This window comes from Phalacrocorax carbo, chromosome 16 (genome assembly GCF_963921805.1).
Source record: "Phalacrocorax carbo chromosome 16, bPhaCar2.1, whole genome shotgun sequence".
Classification (NCBI taxonomy): Eukaryota; Metazoa; Chordata; class Aves; order Suliformes; family Phalacrocoracidae; genus Phalacrocorax; species Phalacrocorax carbo.
The window spans coordinates 7042815-7066483 of NC_087528.1; the positions used below are offsets into that span (position 1 = coordinate 7042815).

The following is a 23669-nucleotide window of genomic DNA, read 5'->3' on the forward strand; positions in this document are numbered from 1 at the left end:
GCAAAACACGTAAAGCCCAATAGTATGATACTAGTGACAAAATATTTTTCACTGGCTCGAAGATTGTCTGAAAAGATTTTAGGTTTGGTTCTCAGCATCGTGAATAATAAACTTTCCTATTTGTTCTCTCTTTTCTTTCCCAGCAACATCCTTTCTTCACCCTGCACGAATCCAAAGAGACAGACGTCGCCTCTTTTGTCAAACTCATCCTGGGAGACTGAGAACTGGACTTGTAAATGAATTGCCCTTCTGTGGACTGGTGGGTGCAGGGGAGGGGCGCGTGGCAGGACTTGCCATGAAAGCACCAACAGAAAGTCGCCGTGTTTTGTTTTGTTTTGTTTTTATTCTGAGAAACCCCCGCCTCACTGAAGTTTTTAAAAGGGTTCTTTGGTATCCATAGTGACATAGAACGAGCTGGTTAGTGAAATGAATTTTAATAAGGTTGGTAACCTTAAAACAAAAACAAAACAAAAAAAAATTTAAGAGTGATTTACATATTTAATGACAGTCAAAGTCCCTCTTCCTAAATTTCTCCTCCTCCCCCTTCCCTTCCCCCTGAACCAGAATTTGCTTTGTCATGGTAATAGGTGCTATGGTAGTCATGAAGTTGTATGTAGATTTATATTTTGTCCCTTCCATTATTTTAATATTTATGTTAAGTGCTTGATGGAATAGATTTCTGTTTTATGAGGATGAATGCGTGGTGATGATGCTGATGCTAAATGAGGGCACAGCAAGCAATAGTTGTAGGGCTTTGCTGGGGAAAAGGTGTCAAAGGAAAAGAGAAAGAAGAGAAGTAAGTGTCTGTGTTGTGGAAAATATTTAATGTGCATCATAAAAAGAATTTATAAACAAGGTTCTCAGCTCAGCTACTTGGGCTGCTTTTGCAGGCAGGGTGCGAGGCAGTGACTCTGTAAGGGAGGGAGGCCCCAGCGTCCCGCGAGGTCGCCTCTTCTCCGGACACCGCGCTCCAAGTCCGGCTGGTGCGTCCCGGCCAGCCTGCCACCTGCGGTGCACTGCCAGCCTCCTGCCCAGGGAAAGCCCCTGCCCTATGTCCCACCGACTTACCCTGCTGTATCGGGTGGGTGATGAGGTCTGGAGTGGGAAGACATTGCTGGGATAGTGTCTGGGACAAAAGCCCAGAGGGAAATAGATTGTCGGATAAGTTGCACAAAGACCAGGAGGAGGCTGCAGTGGTCAGTCCCCACCTGCCTGTGAGCCCAGCAGTGTTGTAGTGTCTGGGGCTCCCTTGGGCTGGGGATGAGCTGCTTTGGGCCTAAAAGGGAGTTCCTCTCTCCCTCTCCCCATGGGAAAGGATAACAGTCTGCATAGCATGACATCTGTGAAAAATGGGATATCTCAGTGCAAGTTTCCAGGGCTCTCGGCACTGCATCGCAGCAATCCCTCTGTGCTTGCCCACAGACTTTGGGAGTGCTAGCGAGCTCCCCTGGAGCCTGTGCCGGCATGCGGTTTGGGCCATATCCAGCTCTGGTTGGGATGCTGAAGGCAGCCAGGAGCACTGGGCTCCGGCACGGGCTGCAGGTGTCCCCCACAAGAGATGCAGCCTGGGAAACCACGCAGGGAAACCACAGCCCACCCGTACCAGGAGCTCGTTGCTGTTGGCTGGGTCCTCAGAGAAAAGCTGCTAGCCAAGGGCAGGAGCATGGGGCCTGCTGGGGTGGGAGGGGAAGACAGCAGGTCATGCTGCTTTTAGGTAACACGGTTACTGTCTAGAGGAACGGGGGACTGTGCGCTGCAAGGTGTTGCTGTGAGTTTGGAGCAAGGCCACTGGCTCCAGATTGACTCTGGTTTGACTGAGCCAAACCTGCATAGCTGCCTCACTTGGCTATGAGGTCCTTTGCCTTTGCCCGCGTCTCCTTCCCCTGGCCCTGCGAAGGAGAGTGCCTCTGCGTGCGGCTGCACCGGAGCGTGCACACATGCCTTGTGCTCCCCCCCATCCTTCCCTTCCCCATCCAACACTTCAGTGCAGACTCTCAGAGTCAAATCCCACTAGAAGCATGCCTTGCTCTCCAGTATTTAAGTTGTGCAGGATTTAATTCAGCCTGGGATCCAGACCTTTCTCTCCTCAGTGTCTCTAGTCTCTGCTGGTGCAGGTTGAGCTTCTGGACTAGCCTGGGCATCTGTTTGGGAAGTGATCCCTTGGAAGGGCTGATGGGGAGGGCAGTATTTAGAGCAGGGGTTCCCACACGGTGGTACCTTTTGTGCTAGGGACGTGCCAACCACTTTGAAGAGGTGCACGTAGACACTGCCAGTGCCTGGGCTGCCACTGTCACTGCCGCGGCCATGGCTGGCAGTGCCCACAGTGGTGGCCGTGAACCCTAAAATGGTGCAGCTCTGCTGTGGGGCTAACCTCAAAGGAGATAGGGGAGCATTGCTCATGGGTATTAATCGATCCTTGTGCCCCTCAGCTGCAAAGCAGGGTAGCTTAAGGAAGGCTTGCAGGAGCTGGGGTGCGGGGTTTTCCTTGCTGCAAAAAGCTGATGAGTCGTGCGGACTCTGGGGAGGAGGTTCCTCTTCCTCATCTGTGTTTCATGAGCCTGCCGGGCCCTCAGTAACGATAAGCTCTGTATTCCGCCTTGTGATGAGGGGAACCTTTCAGGTTACATTTTGTTGCGGATGAAACACAAGGATGTTGTACTTTGCAGTGTAATTTTAAGAGGCCTCACATGGCTCATAATCTGCCCTCTCATATTCCATGGTGTGTGTGTGTGTTTTCTCTCTCTCACTTTCTCAGAGTCGCAGAGCTGTTTTGATTGATTGTCCTCAGCTGCAGCTAAAAGTCCAGCCAGCCAGTTTATAGAGCTGGTTCCAGCATCGATTCTCTCTTTGAAAAACATGACATTTAAAACCACCCTTTGGTTTTCCTACATATGGATCTGATGCTTTTGTTAAAGATTGTTTTTGCCGCTTTTCTCCTGGAATATAAGTCTCATTTGGACACCACATCTCCTTGACCTCAGAGCACCTTTATTTCAGTGCCACTGTAATTGACAGGTTGAATTTATGAGATACTGTCAAAGTTCAGTATTAACAGCAGATATTAATGTCACCAGTGTTTTCCAATAGAAAATTAATGTCAGTGTTGTCTGCAGCTAGTAACCCTCTGAAATGATTCCTACATGCCTTGACACTACAGGCTGAGTGCTTTCTTTTATGCTTTTTGCTCTTGCAGTGCTTGGGCCGCCTAACCCCTTTGTTTTAATGACATTACAATAGGGCATACAACAAATCACTTCACTTCCCTCCTGATTCTCCACGACTTTGTTCCTTTGAAAGTCATTTGCATCACCCCAGAGTAAGTGTGAATTCATATGACCAGTGTGAATGAAAACAGTGATCGGAGAGATCACCACTGTGGAAGGTAGTTAAGGCAGGAGAGAAATGCAGAGGCTGGCTGGCTGTCTCTGCATCCCTTGTGGCATGTGTGGACACAAAGCTTGGCCTGACTCAGGATTTTCTTAGAGAGAAGCCTGAGCTGGTGGCCTTGGCACAGGGAGGAGAGCCAGGGACTCCTCTGTGCTTAAAAGCTCTGAAAACATGCTGGGCTACAAGATGAAAATCAGATTTTTTTTCTCTTTCATTCGATTGTAACCTCTGTGAAGATGAAAAGCCTTTGGTCAGCGCTCAGAACTTTGCTTGGCTATAACATGAGCACAGGGTTGCGTGGGACAGGCACGGTTTCTGGGACTTTAAGCCTTTCCCAACAACCGTGCCCCTGAATGACCAAGGTGTTAAAGCTTAAAGCTGTTCTTCAAAAAGCTCTTTTGTTTTCAGACTGCACAGGACTGTGGGAAGCATGTTGGAGTGTCCTGAGCTTGGATTTTTAAACTGCAAAAGTAGCAGGTCTTGTGCCATAGACCTGAAACAAACCAAAAACACACCAGGGGGTGGAGAGGAGAAAAAAGCTGCTCAGAGCTCAGCACTGAGCTGTGACCTGGATCGGCTGCGTGAATTAATTCCCCCACAGTTAGCCACTTGCAAGGCAGGGAGGGCCTCTCCACTCTGGCACAGGCAATGGTTATCGGGCTGCATGAAAGATGCACAGCCCACTCCTGTGGCAGCCAGTGGGGGACCACCAGGGCACGATGTTCATCCTCTTTTTCCCTCTACCATACAGCTCCTGATGCTCCTACAACCTCCTGGACACTTGAGGCCTTGCCATCGCTAGAGCTCTTGAAATGTCACTGGCAGGAAAGCTATTTTCTGGATCCCCAAGAGCCCACTGGTCCTTTAAACTTGAAAGGGGAGCTGGAGGGCATTTGCTGGTTACTGTTTTTAAACGCCAGGTTTGTGCTGCTGCAGTGGGTGAAATACCCATCTTTTCTGGAGTTTTTCCAGGTGTACAAGACTTTACACAGATATCTTTGTACTGTATTTCTGCATTTTTCCTGACTTTTGTTGGGTTTACTGGTGAGGAAGGAGGCATTTCTGACTAGTTAAAGAGGTGGGAACACCATTTCTGGAGGCAGCTGACGTCCCCTGTGTGACAGAGGAGGCAGTCGGGTCACTACTCAGAAAAAGCTCTAAAAAAAGATACGCAGTTGAGCTTCCAGTTCTTCAGCAGGTGCAGAGGGAGGCGGCTGTGTGCCTGTTGCGTCAGTGCTAGCTGCACCTTGTCTTGGGGGGAAGGGGCTGCCAGGACCTTCGCCCATGCAGCAGAGCAGTGCGGGGTGCTGAGGGCAGAGACACCGGCGTGCACACCTTAGCTGGGATTTCTCCGTGCTTGCTGCAAGCTAAGTATGTACCTACACATTTCCCTTCTTTCCTAGACATTTTAGAAGAGGAAATCCTGCTCGGTCAGTGCAGCATTGCTTTAGTGGCTGGTCTGATGTAGTTCAGACAAGGTTCCCACCAGCTCCCTTGTTTAATAGACTTCTTTTTTATTAAAAACAAAACCCAAACTCCTCTCTCAGAAAAGCCAGCCAAGATGCTCTTTTTTTTTCTCTCTTCCATCTTGTTTCTCTTAGAGGGACTCTGGGAGCCCGTCTTGGTGCTTTCACTCTTTCACATGCCAAAGATTGCTACATCCCTCTTAGTTACGCTCCTGCCAAACCAGATCTTATAGTCTTGCCTCAAAAAATCATCCACTTCCCTGCTCCTTGGGGTTCCTTTTGTTGCTGTTGCTTTTTCATTGAATTTCCTCATGTTTATTGACATGTCTATTGTTGAGCTTCCTGGACACATGCAGTTCTCTTTTTCGGATACAGAGAAAGACAAATAGTTGCCTTCACTGGTCTGCCCCTGCTGTTGGGGAAATACTGTTAGTGATATGATTCCTGCATATGGGGATGGGTCTCATTTAGAGCTAGGGTCATGGAGGGTGTAAACTGGCATTGCTCCATTGGCTTGGCTGGAATAAGGCCAGTTTTGTCCAGCTGAGAATCTGTCCTTAATGTCTAAACAGTTATTACACACTAATAAAGATTAATGATTGTAAATCCCCACGGATTATACATAAAATGGCAAGTTTTACTCATTAATCTTTATTGCAATATTATAGCTGTTTACGTTAGAGGAGTCGTCTCTCTCTGTTCTGAACATGCACTTAGGAGGTGGGGGTTGAGCATGGGGGCGATGAAGGGTGGACAAAACAGACCAGATGTCCACGTGTTTTACAGTCTGTGTCCTCCCCCCAAGTTGGTTGTTTCCTTGAAAGCCGTTAACCAGCAGCAAAGGATGTATCACAGAGCTTTGTCTGCTTTGCTGGCCTCTGGCTGAGCTATAAAATCCAGATTGTTTCTGGTGAGAAGGGATCAGATCTCCTAATTAATATTTCAGCTCAGCCTTTACTGGAGCAGATGGATAGTATGAAATTTGACGTGCAGTCTGGCAGGCCAGAACTCTGTGGTGCAGTGAGATTCGCTTTCCTGGACCGTGGCTGGAAGAGATGCTTTCTGTGCAGTAAGCAGCTGTGTTGCAGGTTGAAAGGACGCTGCTCCTTCACATAACCCCACACCATAAAAGCAGTTGATTTAGTTAATAAAGGGGGCCAGAAAAAGCTCAGTTGAATCTCAGCTTTTATGAGTTTGCAGATGTGTGTAGACACAGCTAGGAGGTGGTGCCGCCGGTGGTCTGGACACAAAGGTTCATGTGCTGTATAAATGAAGAGGACTCTTAAAGAGAGTGTAATAAACTGCAAGGGTTGTTTTAATGGCATAGGGACAAAATGAGTCCTTTGATAGGCAGCTGGTGTCAAGCCACTCTGCCAAGGAAGTTCTGGAGTTGATGGGGAAGGCTGGAGCAGAAAGAGAGGGCAAAAGGGACTCGATGGAGTGCATAGCCCGGTGAGAGCAGCCTGTCTCCCTTTTCTCATGCCATGTACTCCTTCAGGCCCAGACCTGTAGGTAATGGGTTTGCTCACAAGTCCCAGATTGCCGCTCCATCCCCACTTCCAGCAAGAGAAACAAAATCCAAAACCCAGAAGAAACCCACAGAGAAAAACTGCAAGCGAGCTGATGCTTGTTGCCTGCTGCATGGCCTTGTGCAGTGCTGCTTCCCCTGCCAAGCTCGGCAGTGAGATTGAGAGGTCCGACTTAAACGATGGGGAAAGAGAAAGAAGAGGGTATATATTTTAAGGTGGTCTCTAACTAGCCTAATGGTACCAATATCTAATTTACAGGCCACAGGGATAAATGAATTCTTTGGGGGCCTACGCAGCCGGCAGTGCCATTCCACTGGGAACTATTTTGGCTGCATGATGCTTATTTCATGGCCTCCTTTAGTGCACTCCTGGGTTGCTGGAAAGCTCTTTGCCTCCATTGACACCTTACGTCTCAGTCACCTGTACATTTTGTATTTTACTGTCTGGGGATTTTACTAGCAGCCTTTTTTTCTGGGCAGTTAGTGAGAGTGAAGGCAAGGGAGAGGGGCCTCCAGCCAGCCCTCCGCAGAGTGCTTTGGGAGAGGAAGGAGCTGCCTGCCTGTTATCCAGTGCCTGCTTAGCGGGAAGCTGTGAGCCAAGGGCTAGCTACCCTGCAGGTATCCAGCTGAAGTGAGAGCTTCTCCTTTTGTGCTTTGCTGCCATTGCATTAAAAATCCCTTTCTGGAAGTGGAGTAGCACTGGAGTTGCAGCAGCCTGCTCCAAGGTGGCTTGCCCTTGCTGGCAGCTGGACTGCAGGATGGGCTGCATTTCCTTCCTCGAAAGGCTCTTGGTTTTCTCTAAATGATGGGGCAAAAGTCCAGTGGCTGTGAGGTACCGTGAGGATAAGCTGGGAAAAACTTGGAAGCATCCGAAACGCTCTGGAAATAGAGATGGAAATCTCAAAAGATCAGACGTCTTTCGGCAATTTCCAAAGCTATGTGGTTTTAGCCAGACCTGAAAACCCTTCCTAGAAGTTTATTTGAGGGTATTTTGATATGTTACTTTCACTTTTGGGCCTAGCTAAATCCAGGAAACTCAGAAGAGTGTAATTTTTAAATAAAGAGTAAACACACCCCAAGTATTACTGAACTGATCAGGAAAGTTTCTGTTTGGTTCTCTTACAGGAATAATTCAGGCCAGCTCAGGGTTTATCCTAATTCAGTCTTGTTTTGCCCCAGATAGTTATTCTTTTTGAGAAAACAAGAGATCAGACCATGGTCGTTCCAAAGCGCTGTGACCCATCACGCAAGGGTACGCACCAAATTGTGCCAGAAGGCAGATGGAGATCGTGCTGTGGTAAGAGGTGGCCAATGTCTGATGGCTGGAAAGAGCAGTCTTGCAGCAAGCCTGTCCATAGCCTCCAAAAACATAGGTAGATATGGTTTCCCCAGGGGTTGTGTGATGGAGGTATCAGGGTCTGCCACGTCTAGAGGTTTTTTTTCTCTCTAGTAAAGAACATTCAGCCATCTCAGAGTGTCCTGGAACAATATCTGAAAAACTTCAGTATTTCTCAGCTCAGTTGTATGTTTTTTTCTAGGACGGATACTGTGAAAAGTCAGGAAGGGCCAGGTGTCCTTGATTTACGCAGCCAAAGTGAAGAGATGTAGATTAAGTGCCTCGTAAGAGCCAAAAAGGTGTGTTTAAAGATAAATTACAGTCTCTGTCATAGCTGTTAAGTCAGGATCAAATTTTCACATATACAGGTGCAGCTGCAGAGCTCTCCGTCCACATTTAGCCCAGATTTAGTCATGAGTCTTGCATAAGTATCTAATAGCACGGACTGTGCCGTTTGGTGGGCTTCTGGCAGATCAGGGCTCTACAGGCAGAAAAAAGCCTGGTTCAAAATACAGTATCACCAAACCCAGGATTTGGCTCCAAACATTTCCTGTATAATCTATGTATGAAGTGAATTTCCAGAGCTCTGCCACCGTTTTGTTTCCTCCACAATTGTGAATCGAGCAGCTTGTGCTTGGTGACAGCTGTCACTGTGCCAGTGGGGCTGCTGGATATAGTCACAACATACAAAATAGTTGGAATTTTGCATTTATTTTTTAATAGCAATACATTGGGGGGAAGCTGCTAAATGTAGTTTCTTGCAAACTGGAAATGTGTTGGAGTAAAACTTGTCATTTCTCGTAGGAAAAAATAACCGTCTAAAAATGTCCAAAATCTTCAATTTAAGGAATTACAGTTTTATTGGCAAAGATCCATGTTTAGCATCAAAATACATGAAGTTTCTAGAGTTTCTGTCTTAAGGTGTGAAATCTGCTTTTTCTTGAGATGGTGGTAAATTGGCAACAAGGATATTTCTACATACTTTCCGCTAGAAAAAAATAAAACATATATGAGCACAATGGAAAAGCAACCAGTTCCCAGTGGTCTGCTGGTATTGAAGAGGGCACAGGCAAAGCTCCTGTGTTTTGAACACGTTAGAAAAGAGAAGGCTTTCCAACCTGTTGTAGTGCAAGTCCTTATATTACTTTATTTTTAGGATTTTTTTTTTTACAATAACATAATTTGTTTTATAACTGTGAAAGTCTCTGCTTTTCCTTACGTTTGGAAGGCTGATTATTCTTTCTCATGTTCTTATTATTTATTATTTATCCATTTCTGGTACTATCCGAGATGTGCTGAAGGTGTCCCCCAGCCTGCCCTGGAGCCATATGGAATCACTGTAATATCTCCTAACAACTGGGATGGCGCATGGCAGTAGATGGCCAATGATTATTTTAAATTATATTTATAGCAATTTAGATTTTTTTTTTTAGTAACCTGGTTTGACCTAGAATTAGGGATGGGGATAAGGAATCTTTTTTAAAAGATTGCATTTTTTCTTTAAATATCTTGGAGGGATCTGAATAAACCTACTCACTCTTTTGTTTCTAATAGGAAAAGCACCAGTTGGGTTGTAATTGTTCCTTCAAGGGAGGATTGGCTAGTGTAAGGGTTCAGTTTAACTGGTAAAAATGCTCTGTGTCACAACATCATTAACAAAAAGTGCACTGGAATTCTGAGAAAACGATAGTTTTCCACCTGAAAAATAAAACCAGGTTTGTGATGAACTTGGTTCGTCCAAGTCTCACACCAGGCTTTTCTGTATGAAATTTACGTGGAGTTTTCCTTTAGCCCTTGAGCCAGTGAGGCTCGGGGTTGCCAGGATTGCTTCGAAGCAGGGCTGAGGGCCACTCAGGCACTCTGGCCAAAGATCTGCTCTGGGTGTGGAGGACACGAGTCCGCCAGAAATGATGGAGCGACTAATGAATGGCTGCTTCTGCTCTGAAAGAGACGCTGAGGTGAAATCCCGTAAGCGTGACCTGTGTGAGACAAGCACGACTGGGGGCTCAGAAACATCAGCTTTTTGTTCTTTTTATTCCCTTTCTTCTCTTCGCAAAGGTGCCTTGCTGCTCTACTGCTTCAAAAGCCTCCCCAGCCTTTCTGATAAAGAATGCTGTGGTGCATCTGTTTTCAAACAGCTTGCACTGGTTTTCTGGTTTGTTTTTTCTTCCCCCTATGTATAAGAAATGTTGGGTAGCAGAATGTGGAATTCATTAGAAGTTCATAAAGCAGGGACCTCAGAAGGATGTGGGTATAAATGCTTTTCAGGCATCTGAGGTGAACTTTAAATGGAGCTTTGGCCCTCATTTGCTTTCTGCTTTTCAAAAACCATTTATGAGAAAGTGGAACTGTCAAAGCCGTGCATGAACTTTGCCTTCTTGCAAATAACTTTTCTCAAAGTAAGTTGTCAAAATGCACAAGAAACTTGTCTCAAAGTAAATCCAGTAGCTCTACAAAGCTGGAAACGTATGTGCATTAGAGCGTGTGTATGTGTGTGAGTGCGTGTGTGTGCGCACGTGTTGTGCATGGGTGGGTGGAGTGAGTAAGTCTACCATTTTGGAGATTTAAAAAACACAATGCAAGTGTTTTCGAAAAAGGCAATGTAAAATATTTATTTCTTGGCAAAAGTACATCAGACCACATCTCCCATCCTTCTTTTAATTGCTTCATGTTTGTTTTTGTTGTCTAAGTCTTTGCTGGCCTGTTTCCTCTGCAGTGCTTGTTGCTACTTAGCAGCCGTAACCTCACACAACCCCTCTCGCAGCGAGGGAGCGCATGGCACAGGGGAGCTCACAGAAGCACAGGCTCTGCGGCTCATCAGGGAAAGCACTGGTGTTCACATCGATGGGAGGAAGGGAAAAAGTAGCATTAGATGAAAAGGCAGGACAATGCAATAGGAGCGATTTTCAATTTTTAGCCTTGTTTAGGAAACTGTCCTCATGAGAACCAAAAGTGCCCGCATCCTAAGGCAAGACCCTGATTCATAGCTTTGGGAGGGTGGCTTGGTCCAGAGATAGCAAGCTTTGAGAAAGACTCTCTCTGCCTTGGCCAGATCTTGTGAACGTGTGCTAGTGATATATTTAAAAGAAATGAGGTGCAGGCAGCTTTGTGAGATGGCACCCAGGTTCTTGTCAGTGCTGGTTAAGGCCCCCTTGGGCTTTGCCCGGTGTTTGTAGCAGTGCAGAGCCGGTGGCCAGGAGGCGGTGCTGCCCCGTGCTGTGACGAGCCGTCGCTCTGAGCTTTTATTCCTGTCTGCAGCCAGGCGAAATTTCATCAGTCAGATGTTCAAAGGTCACAGGGTCCTCCCTGTGCTCCAGAGTACTTCAGCAGTCGCCCGACTGCCCACCTGTACGGCTTCACGTCCTCTCCGTCTGAAACACTTCTCTTAACCTGTGTTGTCTTCATTCATCTCAAAGCCGTTCCTTGTACTATGGAGATGATAAATAGAAGGAGACTGACAGTAGGATCATGTGCATAACATTAGATAGGCTTTTATTTAATGTTGCTGTTATTTTAATGAGATGCTTTTAGGGTCTGTCTTGTACTGGATTAAGGATATTGGTGGAACAACTGAACTGGTATTCTTTAACCCCAGCTGCCCCAGATCCTTTCCCTCCACCCTCTTCATTTAAAAAAAAATAATTTAGATTGGGAGAATATATTTAACTTGAAAAAAAAAAAACCCAAAGCTTGCTGATGGAGTAAGTTAATCTTCTTTACTACGCTTCGGTTTTATTTCTCAGGATATCCAAAGGTTTATCACTGCTGCTGAGAGAAGGGGACAGTACACCTTTTTGAAACTTCAACCACTGTAACCGTTTTCCAGATGTGTGTGTGCGTGTGCGTGTGCGTGCGTGTGTTAAACTCAGCACTGTGTGTGCGTGTGTTCTGCTGAATATTGTGTGCATCTATGAAATGCTTCAGACAACTGCCTGGAAGTCAAAACCAACCACCTCTTTCCAGTCATATGTTTGCCGTGACTTTCCATAACCACACTTGAACTAGTGGTCTTGGATTAAATATTCAAAGAGCAGGGCATCTTTATAGCAATGGTATGTCTGTCAAATTAAGAAAAATGTACACAAAAATAAATAAATGAAATTTAAAAGTAATGTGCTGTCAGTCTACCTGTATTTATCCAGTGGAAGTACTACCAGTTGTTGGGGACACGCTTTGTGCTGCTTTTGCTATTCATATGGAAGGTTTTTAAGGATCACCTGACTCGTAACAGCTTATCGAACATTACTGACAACTCAGGAATGCTCAAGCTGCTCTACAGAAACAATTGTCAGTCTTTCTGCCGCTGGTTTTTCTTTCTGTGCTTCGGCTAGCGTGGCTGGTGAGAGCAGACGCATCCGCATCCCGTCCAGCCCACATCAAAGGCACGAGCCCCAGCTCCCGCCGCGGCTCTGGCAGGGCGCTGGTGCGACGAGAGGAGCCAGCTTCCTGCCTCCCCCCAAAAAAGCAGCTTTCCAGCGGGGATGGGGGGGTTCAAGGGGCTGCAAGTGGACACAGCCTCCATGGCCAGCATTGCCTGGGGGTGTGGGTCTTGGGGCTGCGCTGACACCAGCATGCGCTGTTGGGGTTGGAAGCCCCTCGCTCAGCACCTTGCACCGATGTGGCCGAAGAGAGTGGTGGGTTTTGTGCAGCGGGAAAACGGACAGGGTGCTTTGCTCTGTCTTTCACCAGGTCCTGGATCCAAACCATGATTCCACTGCCAGCCCCATCACTATTATCTGCAATTAAGCCTTGCATTTCTTTAAAGGTTAACTATTAGGCTGTGCATTTGTCATGATGTAAAGCCAACTTTCACCCTTAATTTATTAGGCTAAGTCAAATAGCGTTTTGCTTGAGTAAAGTGTGCTGGTCTGGGTCATACTGAAACATGAATCCCTACTTCCCTCTTTCTCATGTAAATAAAATTATGCTTCCATTTCTGTTAGGACTGCTGAAAATATATCAGCTCCCTCTGCTGATCCTGCAGTCCCAGTTAAGGCAAAAGCACTAGTTGCAGAGCTGATGCGCTAAGGGACGAACTAAACAAAAATAGCCCAGTCAATATCTAACTTTTAAGGGCACAGGAAAGGAATCAATGTTTATCACATAGAAGAAAGCGCAGTGGCCTGGGCTGAATGCTTTCAGATTGCAGGGGGAACGTTACCCGGCGTCGGTGATGGGAATGCCGGTGATACGGAGATTGCCATAAAAATGTCTGAAGAGTTGCAAGAGACGCATAACCATTTCTGGGAATCCTAAGCAAAACAGCTGCCCAAGTTTTATCTGCACTGTGGGGTGTGTGTGTGTATGTGTGTTCTGTTTAAAAGGAACAAATTAAGAGCCATACTTCTATTTTATCAAATCAAATTACCCTTGTACGTTCAGAATATTTATGCATCAGTACTTTTTTTTTTATTAGATCTTTATCTCACTGTAATCAATTCCAAATACAAAACTATTTTTATCGCTGAAATGCAGCAGTAATTTATAAGATGTAGACGGAACGCACACGAGATGCCAAAAGCAATTTTATGGAGCCTCTTTTGTTGTCATCTACAATGCATCAGTTCTTGCCTTCAGCCTCCCATCAATTTTAAAAGCCCCAAGATAAAAAAAAAAACAACCAAACCAAAAAAGGAGTACTGAAGCAGCTGCCAACCCCCAAAATAATCTGGAGATATGTGTGCACCTTTGGGATGGAGTTTGATTGAACACGGCACAATAATGTAAGCTATGCTGAGCTTTGTAATACAATTATTTTAGTTGGCGAAATGGCAGATCTTGTTCCCTCCGCCTCCCTTGCCTTCTATGTAGTATCTCATGTATGTGCAGAAAATGAAATTGCAAAATTATGCCCTGCATTATCACAACTAACGTCACACTGAAATGAGGAAAAGAAGAGTGAAAGTTGAGGTCCTCACAGCCAAACAGGATCTGCAGCCCTGTGCAAGACAATATTTAAACATGTCCAGCCTAAAGCATATCTTTTATATGGTCCTTCTTTAGATTACTCTCGCAAAGCAGAGTCGCTCCCACTGGACGTGACTTGTAGGGCCAATGTTGGGTTGGCAATGGGTTCTCAGAAGTTGCAGGCACCTGCCTTAACCCACTCGGAGCATGACCAAAGGTGAATCTTTCTCTAAGAGAAATGCAGATTTAGCTGGAATGAAGTCCCAAATAACTTTTATTGGCAGCAGTCTCAAGGAACTGAGTTAAAAAAAGAACAGCCATTTTACAGAAACTGAAGCAATTGTGAGGCAGGGGCTCCTGCCTTTTGGTTTTGCACCCATGCAAGACAAGGGATGTGGCCTTAAGGTTTCTGTACTAATAATGGTGATAAATCTGCTACTAGAGGCTTTCTGAAATCCTCAAAGCTAGAAGGAGGTGGCTGCTGAAATGCCCTTGCCCGGTGGTTGTGCATGTGTGAATGTACACACTATTTTGTGGATTATTTTCTCTTCTCACGGCACAAGAGCGATCCTCCAGCACAGCAAGTAGCACTCACACAGAAATGTCCCTGCCCTCGTGGAAAGTACCTCAACCTCTGAACGTGTCCTCGTTTTCCATATATGTGGTGCTTGCTGAAACTGGAAAGAGATGATAAAGAGAAAGCAAATGCTGAGGCATAAACAATTTGCAGACATGAGAGATTATAAAATTGGAGAGATGTGTTTCACAACTCTTCTTGCTAAAGATAGCCTTGAATATCTCTAGAATCCAGCTTTGATTTGTGACTGTTACGGGGACACGCTTTGGCCTGACAAATGGCTTTTTCCTAATACTTCTCCATGGTGACAGATGTCCAGGACTATGGACCAAGGATTTGAAGAAACTGCAGGAATTATCTTTAAGCACACAGTACCGGTTCAAATATAGTTCTTGCTCTGCAGATTGGCTCCACTGCTGTTTGATTACCTTGTGGCCATGAAATTTAGCAATTAGGTTTTATAAAATAGGGCATGGAAATAAGAGTATTGGAGGTGACACACACTCTTCCTCGGCATGAGCTACTCTGCCATCTTCTCTGTAGCATGAAAAATGTCATTGCAGTTAGCACAAGCATGGCTCCCTTCCTCGGTCTTCTCTTTTCTCCTCTCATTTGGGTTCCCTTCTGGGTGTGCAGTAATATTTGCTTCCAAAACACAAATATGCCAAAGGAAGCACTCTGAAATCCCCCTCCCAGTTTTCATGCCAGGCAGCTGCTGGGGAGCGCTCGCTCCTTCCAGCAAGACCCCGGTGCCCCTCAGGAGCACCTGCAATGGCAGCATCCACGTATATGTTCGTGGTTATGGTTTTTCAAACTGTACCTTTGATCTTGCCAATGCGGACATCATTTCTGGTCTCTCAAATTACCCTGATATTTCCTGCTACAAAGCCATGCGCTACCACTCCAGCACACTTTTGGTTACAATTCTGGCTCCCCGGTGCTGAAAGTGCACGGTATGATGCTGAAAGCAATATATCGCAAAGTTTCTTAAGAATACATTGCATCTAGAGGTGATTTTGTTTACTAATATTAATAGAGATCTTAAATTCGCTTTCATTTTCTTGCCAAATCCTACTACTGTTATGAGAGGAATAGCCAAATAGGAAGTATTTTTGGTCTTAAAAGCATCCCATTTTAGTACCCAGTGACTGGTTTTAACATATTCATGTTAATAGGTCTCTTTCAATATGCTTCTATTAACTATAGGCATTGAAAATAATTGTAAGAATATTACAGAATGTTATCAAATTATTTATGGCAAACTTTCCTAATACACCTTTCTGGTTTGCCTACCACTTTCACATTAGAGTGGTTTTGGGAAATAATAATAATCAAAAAAATCCCTCTTGAAGGAATCATTACTAAAGCATTCTGCATGCAGATTACTTCAGGCTTGAGCATTGCAACTCTCAGCTAGGTTAGGAGATCAAGGCCAAGATTTGTTGATTGAGATCAGATGGCTGGTGGCGAGAAGGGATCTAGATGTCTTAACTGGACGGATTAAACTCAAGTCTTTTGGCTTCTATTTGGCTGTTTTAGAAAGTCCACCGCTGGGCCAGCTAGCGGGGCTGTGTTCCCCTCGTCACTTACGTGTGAAGTTAGCAGGGCGGTTAGCAGGTTCAGTATTAGCAGACCAGACATTCTGGGTGAGAAAGGAAAAGGCAGTGTAACTGAAAGCTAAAATTAGTCCCCAAAGTGCCTGTCCACACACCTCCAGCTCGGCCGCTGACCTGCTGCCCGGCCGCTGCTGGCTGGAGAAGAGGGGTGGGTGCTCTCTAGCCTGGCCAGCGCCCGGTTTTTTCGGTGGCTGAGAGCGTGCAGATGCTGTTGGGCAGAACCGGCGTTCTCCAGAGCTCCAGCCCCGTCTCCCTGCCCTGCCCAGGGAGAGGCAGGTCTCTGCGGCACCCAAAACACAGCTGGTGTCCCCTGGCTGCACCACGGCCGGCACTTTGCTGCAGGGTGACGTACCATCAGACACGCAAGGAGGAGGGTTTTGTTATCGGCAGTTCACGCTGGAAGCCTCACCCATTAGATGTACACCCACGGGAGGAGATGGAGCTCGCTTTCTTTCAGAGCCCCATCCTTTAATTTTACAACACTGATTGAAACCAAGAGTGGAAATAAAAAGTCAGCGCTACTCTCTGTTTTCCTTCCCCTCCCTTCCATTATCTTCTTTCTTTTCCATCCATCCTCATTTCACATGCCTCTCGGATTGCGTCCCCCTGGTTTTCCAGTTATTTATTGACCCAGACCTAATTCCTTATTTCCAGAAATGTGTCATGAATCCTGCCTTTGAGTCATTTGCTTTTTGCTTTCCAGGCTCACCTCTTTGACCACATTTTCCTATAAGAGATAAGGATATAGGGTTTGTGGAGTAATCGCAGCAGGATGCCTGGGTTTCATTCATAGATCTGTTGCCACTGGCTCATTATGGAAAATTAGGAGAGTTATTTCACCTTTCAGTGCCTCACCTCAGTGTCACCATCTGTAAAACAAGGCTAATAATTGTTATCTCTCCCTTGCAGGAGAACTGGAGAGCTTCACTAATGACCATCTGCTAAATGTTCTCAGAGCCTCACATGAACATTTCTACTGAAGTGCAAATTATTATTAGAAACCAGGGATTGTTACTGGATTGATATCAAATCATTGTCGACAGCTTCTCTGCAGGGAAAACTTAGGCGCAGCCAACAAGAACAAGCTGCATGTTTTGAAGTTGTGCAGTTGATTATATTGGCTTTCATCTTCTGGTAAGAGGATCCTCTGCCATCTGAACTCTCTGATCTCTGGGAACACAATTCATCCAATCAGTCTGGAGGAAAATAAACCTCCTCAGACAAAAAAATAAAGTATCCACCTGAGATCATATGAAGATGGAAGATGTCAATTAATTCCCAGCCCCCAGTCCTTAACTCTTGTAAACCCAGTGTTTTTCTGGCCCACCAGGCAATGCTTAAGAGAACGATATAATGCATCCATTACACAGTCTCAATATTGCAAAGAGCCTCACAAGCCTGCCTGGGCTAAATTATAATTGAAAACATGCAAATATTTTACAAGGAAATTGGTGCCACTGAAGGCTTCTATGCACTGTCTGAGGGACGCGTGTTGCTCTCGTGGTAGCATACGAAGACTTGAGCCAGGACAGATCCCAGCTGTGGCTCCTTCCCAGCATGAGCCAGCCCGAGGTGAAGGCCTTCTCCGTACCGCTCCTGAACCTGAGCTGGTGTGTTTGTTCCCTAGGTCAGCCTCAAGATGCCCGCCCGGCTGATGGATTTGGTTGCAGACTGAGTCTTGAGCGCAGGTTGAGCACCATATAGATAGACAGAAACTGCCGCTGGGTCATCGTGGGTGTGTGTCCAACGTGCCCAAGACCCAAATGAGCTCCACTGATGACTTTACAGGGAATCACTGCTTTAGCGAGCATGGCCTCCCATCCTTTTAGTTTATGGGCTTATCTGCTGTCTTTTCCCTGAGCTAGAAACTGAGAGGGAGGATCGCTGGAAGCTACAACCCATTACTGGGTATTCAACAGCAACACTGTCAACAGGGACAAACAAGCAGAGATGGGGCTGGGGCTGGGGATAATTACAAGGACCAAGTTGTGAGGACCACACAGCTCAGGTCTCCCTAACTAAAACTGATAACATATAACCGGTGAGGCTTCGCAACGGCCCCGGGTCTTCCCCTTCTGATACCATTACGTGCCATTATGGTCACTGTCTTAGTTTGCTGGGTTTAAGTAAAACAAATGTGTTTTAACGATGCTCTTACTATCCAACAACATCAGCGGGCCTGTTCTCACGAAACCCTTTCTGAAGCAATGCTGTGAGGGCTTCAGGGGAGAAAATGGGCGTCAGCTTTTGGGAGCTGCAAGGGGACTATAAATATCCCTGGTGCGATCATCTGCAGCGCGCTGGGGACTCTGGAGACAGGACTCGGTTTCTAATGCAGTGCAGAGCATATTAAAAATGGAAAAAATTGCCCAGTAATTTTTTAATTAAAAAAGGATAATAACATCTTGTGTTAAAATTTTAAAAAGCAATTCTCTACATTTAAAAATATACCTGTAAAATAATATGTGCCTTTTGGCTATTTCCTATAATATGTAACTTTGGTCACATGGCTCTCATTAAGATACCAGAAAATGTCGTAAACTAGCATTTATAAGCTCAACATAGGAAATTTCTGTATTTTTATTTTGAATTTATAATCCCAGTCCAAGATTTGCTGAAAGATATGAAACTTTATTTGAGGTTTTGGAAATGGAATTATTTCTGAGCAAAACAGTCTTCTTTTCGTAAAAACTCCCATCTGTTCAAGTTTTGACATTTTCTTCAGGCAAATATGATTTTTTCGCCTACAAATATTAAAAAAAAAAATAATCTGGCTAAGCGCACAGTCACTAATACTTAAAAAAATGCAATGTTATGAAATATTAACAGTTTAAGATAAAAGTATTAAAAGGCATGGCAGCATAAACGCGCGCTCTCAGCCCAGCTCTGCAGCACTGAGGAGTGCTGCCGTGGATCCCTGCGTGTGTTGGGCACTGAAGGCAAGGAGGTTTTGCTCTGAAAATGGACAAGAACATTAAAAGCAGGGAAGATATTAACGACATCTTCTTAACACCAAGGCTTGTATAAGACTACCCCAGGTAGTTAATAATTCACACTGCCTGAGCATGTGATCCGATGGAAACTTTCCTGTTTCCTCCACGCTCGCATCTCTGGACAAAGGTCAAGTTCTAAAATTTGAATTAAAGTGGACTAATTAACTTACGCAATGATGAGATGAGGGCTGACACCCTTCATTCCTGAATAATCTAAGGATTTGGAAGCATACAAGCAGGTTCGATACCAGCCTGCAAGTCTGGTTTCAGCAGCTCGGTCCCAAGCGCGGCTCTTTTACAAGCAGGCTGCAGGTGGCAATACATTTATGCTCGTGTCTCGGAGCATGAGAGCGCTCCCTGAAACGCTGTGCCGGGACCAGAGCGGAGGATGTTGCTCTCAAAGAATAAATACATCAGGAGGGAAATATGATAAGCATAATTGCAGGGAAGGGGTTAGGAAGAGATCAAATAGGTTTCCTTTCAGTGGGAAAGGCTCATTTCTAACGGCAGCCGCTGTGATTTTTCTGCTTCGCCCTCTCAGCCCGTGCCCAGCCACTGGCCTTCATGCGGTGCTGGACGGGTTATGCAGGCAGCCAAAGTCGTCTGGAAGCACAGCAGCGTCCCTCGAGATGGGTGAGGCTCTGGGACACATCAGGGAATATCTTAGAAGTAAAAAGAATAAAATGAGGCATCTTTAATTCTCCTCCCCTGGGCTCATTGTCATGCTGTTCTCCTGGGAGCTAGAAAACAGACCTGCAGCTCTCCTTCCTTCCTTAAGGAAGATTAACCAGAGTAAAACTCAGATTTATTAGGTTATGATTTATAGCGTCCCTAAGTGCATTATAATGCCCTTACAGTGTCCATCTAGCAATCCCACTTCTCTCAGTGCTTAGCAGCGTTTTACTCATAGCTAAAGGTGTTTGTAAGGGTTTTTTTTTTTTGCACTGGGGCTTTGCTAATCAGCCCTGGTACTGCGCATTTAATCCTGAGAGATGGAGGGTCACTGGGGGAGGCGGCCTGGCAGGACAGCCTGGGCACACGGGAGGGCAGGGAAGGCTGCGGGAAAGGCTCCGATACTGCACAGAAACCCAGGTCACAGCAGGGACTCGCTTGTCTAAGCCATATGGGGTCTATCTCAAGAGGCAAAGCAACAGGTTGTGTAAGGCTCAGGCTCCCCTGGTTCTTCAGCATCAGTCCTGCTGTCGGAGAAGTGAGTGGTGCTCTCTGCCTTTGTGTAATGGCTCCGAATCTTTAATCTCTATTAAGTGCCTCCTCTGGAAAATGCTATGCTGTGGGAATAGAACTATTATTAAATGGTCACAGAGAATAATTGCTATAAAATAATATTGTGGAGTGCTCACCGTGCTCTTGCTCACTTACTCCAATACAGGTTCATCAGCCCTGAATGATGCCACTACTAATTCACAGAATGGAGCACACGCAAGAGCCAACCCCAAAAAACACTTTCCAACAGGAAAGAATACCCTGTTTTACTGAAAAAGCAATGGTATTTTGATCAAACCATCCTTGATGAAACAGCCTGATGACACAACTTTATCTGAATCAAGTTGCTACGCCAGAGCTGTGCCTGTGGGGCATCATTGCACGTATAAATATTCATGACTGCATCCCCTGCACGTGGCTGATGCAGAGAGCAGCTTCCTTGGGGCAGCCGGCACCTGGCCAAGGAGAGGCTACGGCCTCTCCCTGCTTTCCCCACCTCATCTTGCTCTTTTGTTTTGGCTTCCATCCCCCTGAATGATGCTCTCCCTCTGGTCCCCACCTCTGTCTGGCTCCCTCCTCTGTCATCGCCCCGTGACGCCACTAAGCCGTCGCTGGTATTTGTGGGTGCGTTGATGGGGACATGTCCAACTTAACTTTTGCCCTCCTCCAGCTAAAAGCAAAGCTGCCCTGAGCCCTTCTGAGCACAGAAGCCTGTTTGTTTTAATCAGAGGTTTTAATCAGGGTCTGGGAGCCTGGGTGGTGCATGGGCAGGACACAAAAATAGCCTCCGACCATCATTTGGGGGTTCCCAAACTGCAGAACAGGTCAATGGAGAGATGACTGGGGAAACCAGTTACAGATGGTCTGTAATTTTCTTGCAAGGTATTTCTGTTGCTCATCCTGGTACCAGGAGGACGGAGGGGGACAGACCAAGGGGTGAAGCCGGACCCACTCCCTGTGTGGGTGCTGCCTCTCAGCTCCCATCCCCATCCCAGCCAGCAGCTCTGCCTGCTCTAAGCCCAAAAGCAGGGCAAAAGGGCAAATTCAGCAATACCTTTGGCTTATCAGTGACAGAACAAATTGATACCAGACTTTTAAGAGGGTGGGGAAACGTCTCTCCATAAAAAGAATCTAAATTTACCATCGTGTTAACAATTCTGTAAGACTTTTTGGCAACTCCTAATGGAAATTTCAGGAGCAGATGGAAATATTTGGAAACGTATAGAACACATGAGCCTGCAACATCCATTTTTATTTTCTCATTGGGAGTGTGGAGTGGTTTCATGTTGCCTTTAAATTTTTTTTTTTCCTTTCTCTCTTCTGGATACTAAGAAAAGCAAGAGGGGAAGCGGGCGATGGATATAGGCAGGAAGGGTTTTTTTGGTGTTGCTCACTTGATTCCCCTGTGTGGTCTGTGATGGGATTCAAGAGAAAACGGCACTGGTGCAACGTTACTTGGTCCCAGGCTATTTGGGAGCTTGGCAGGAATGGGAGGGCACCTGCTAGCCTGGCTCTGTGAGGTCCAATGAGCCAATTAACCTTTTCCAATGGAAATTGAGGTAGATAACCTGTATCTACCTCCCAGGCAACATGTGAGTTTAATTAATGAGTGTAAAAAGGCCTCAGGTGTTCTTTGATCGAAGATAATGTCAAAATATGCAGGATGGTTTCTAATACCCCTGATGGGCAATGCCCAAGGTCACAGCCTCCCTGGGAGAGGAAAATCCATGGAGGACATTGACAAGGTGGATCAGATGTTTCCAGTTCCCATTGCCCACAGAGCAAGAAAAGCTTTTGCTTTTTAGGTCCTATAACCCATCCCAGAGCATGAAATTCAGTGCAAGAGGACAGGAATCAATAACAGTAATAGACACTCTTATATACAAAAGCTGGGAAAAAATAATAGATCTCAGTTACCAAGTTTCTGGACCGCTGCTGATCCATAATGATCAGGAATGAAGGAATACGCCGTATTTTTCCATCTCCCCGGTGGCTTAGCAGAACGAGGGCCAATGCACTGGCTTCACTGCTGGTCTGCTCTGGTAGATCAGCCGCTATGGTTTTTTTATGTGGGGAATTCATTTGGAAACTGAGGCATTTTCCAAGGTGTTTACATTGTCCCACTTCCACCGGATCTCAGCAGCTCTTGGAATATCCATACCTAAAGCCTTTAATTACAGGAGAGACTTCTGGGGCTGGTGGTCGCAGCATTTATTGTGCTTGGAAGAGGAGTGATCTATTACAGCAACAGCAAATTAACCCAGCGCCAGCAGCAGTTCCGACAGTTATCACATCCATGGCTAGATGCACTTCACGATAGAGCAGACTTTGGAAAATGAGTGCACGTTCCCCTCGAAGCCCAGGGAAATGAACCTGGGTGATGACAGAGAGACTTCTCTCCCAGCCACCTCAGCAGCTAACGGAGAAAAATGAGTCGCGCATCCCTCACCACCTCCATACGTTGACAGTAGCATAGGCAGCTTCTTCCATTTCATGGTACTGATCAGAATACGGGATGGTTTAGAAATCGCTGCCTTTTCTGATGGGCACTGGTGTCGTCCCTGGAGGGCAAATAGTCTGCAGTGACAGGGAGCAGCTTTGTAGCATCGTGCAGGTAATTCAGCATCCTGCCGTGGTGGGGGGCAGCTGTCACCACTCCCTTTGCCCCTCTCCTCCCCCTCGAATGCGGATAAATGATCCAGGGACAGCACTCAGCCCTTTCCCTCTCTGCTTTCCCTGCACAAACTCTTTTTCCATAGTGGGATTAATGCAAGGGAATTGGGTTAAATTTTCTTCTATGTTGGCCGTGATACAGGACCACATCTGCCCAGGCCTGCAGAAGTCATTCAGGTCCTAAATCCTCTTAGTTGTGTCTCTTCCCAGTGATTTCTGTGGCAAAGAGATGTTGGCTGGAGGGCTTTGCAGAGTCGTGCCCATGCCCGGTGCTGCGGAGCTGCCACCATCCTTGCTGCGGGAAGATGTAGCTGGTTCAGTCCTGGCACCCTCGCCTTTGCCCAGAGGCAGCGAGTGCTGAGGCACAGCATCCTCAGGTTGTAACTTCTCCCTGGAAACGCTCCCTTTGGTACCTTGTAAAACACGAAGAAAGCATTTGGAGTGATTAACTGTGGGCTCTTCCTTCCTAAATGCAACGTGATCCCATGTATGACATGGAAGGTGTTATGATAATTCCTTTTTTATTGACTAGTAGTGAATAATCATATTATAATCCCTCTGTCCCTGACAAATATGCATAAGACATCTGCAACTGCTTCGAGGCAGGTTTAAGCCACATGCTCACACAACTTTACCAGATGCCATGTACCTCTATTCATCCCAAATCAGAAGAAAAACCAAACTAACAAACCAATTTCAAACTCTGTTTTATTCAAAGCAATCATCAGATATAAAACCCCATCAATTAAAAACCTTCTATGAGTTGAGAATATGTCCATGAAACCATTTGATTACAAACATATTAAAAAAATCTCTTTTTGTTGGAAACCACTTTTTATCTCTAAAATGCTTGAAGTGAAACCATCTGAAGATCAGTCTGAAATCAACCCATATTTATTTTATTCACAAGTGCAAGCCTCTCAGGTAGAACATTAATAATAAAAAGCAGTCGGGTTTTTAAA

At 45.8% G+C, this 23669-nt stretch overlaps 1 protein-coding gene across 1 annotated transcript in view; it reads left to right on the forward strand.

Moving 5' to 3' along the window:
* Positions 1–11820, forward strand: part of MAP2K6 (mitogen-activated protein kinase kinase 6) — a 54608-nt gene extending 42788 nt beyond the window's left edge. The window contains exon 12 of the mRNA XM_064467523.1: positions 144–11820. Within this exon, the coding sequence (XP_064323593.1) occupies positions 144–221 (78 nt within the window). The 3' untranslated portion in view covers positions 222–11820. The remainder of the gene's footprint in view (positions 1–143) is intronic.
* The last annotated feature ends 11849 nt before the right edge of the window (positions 11821–23669 follow it).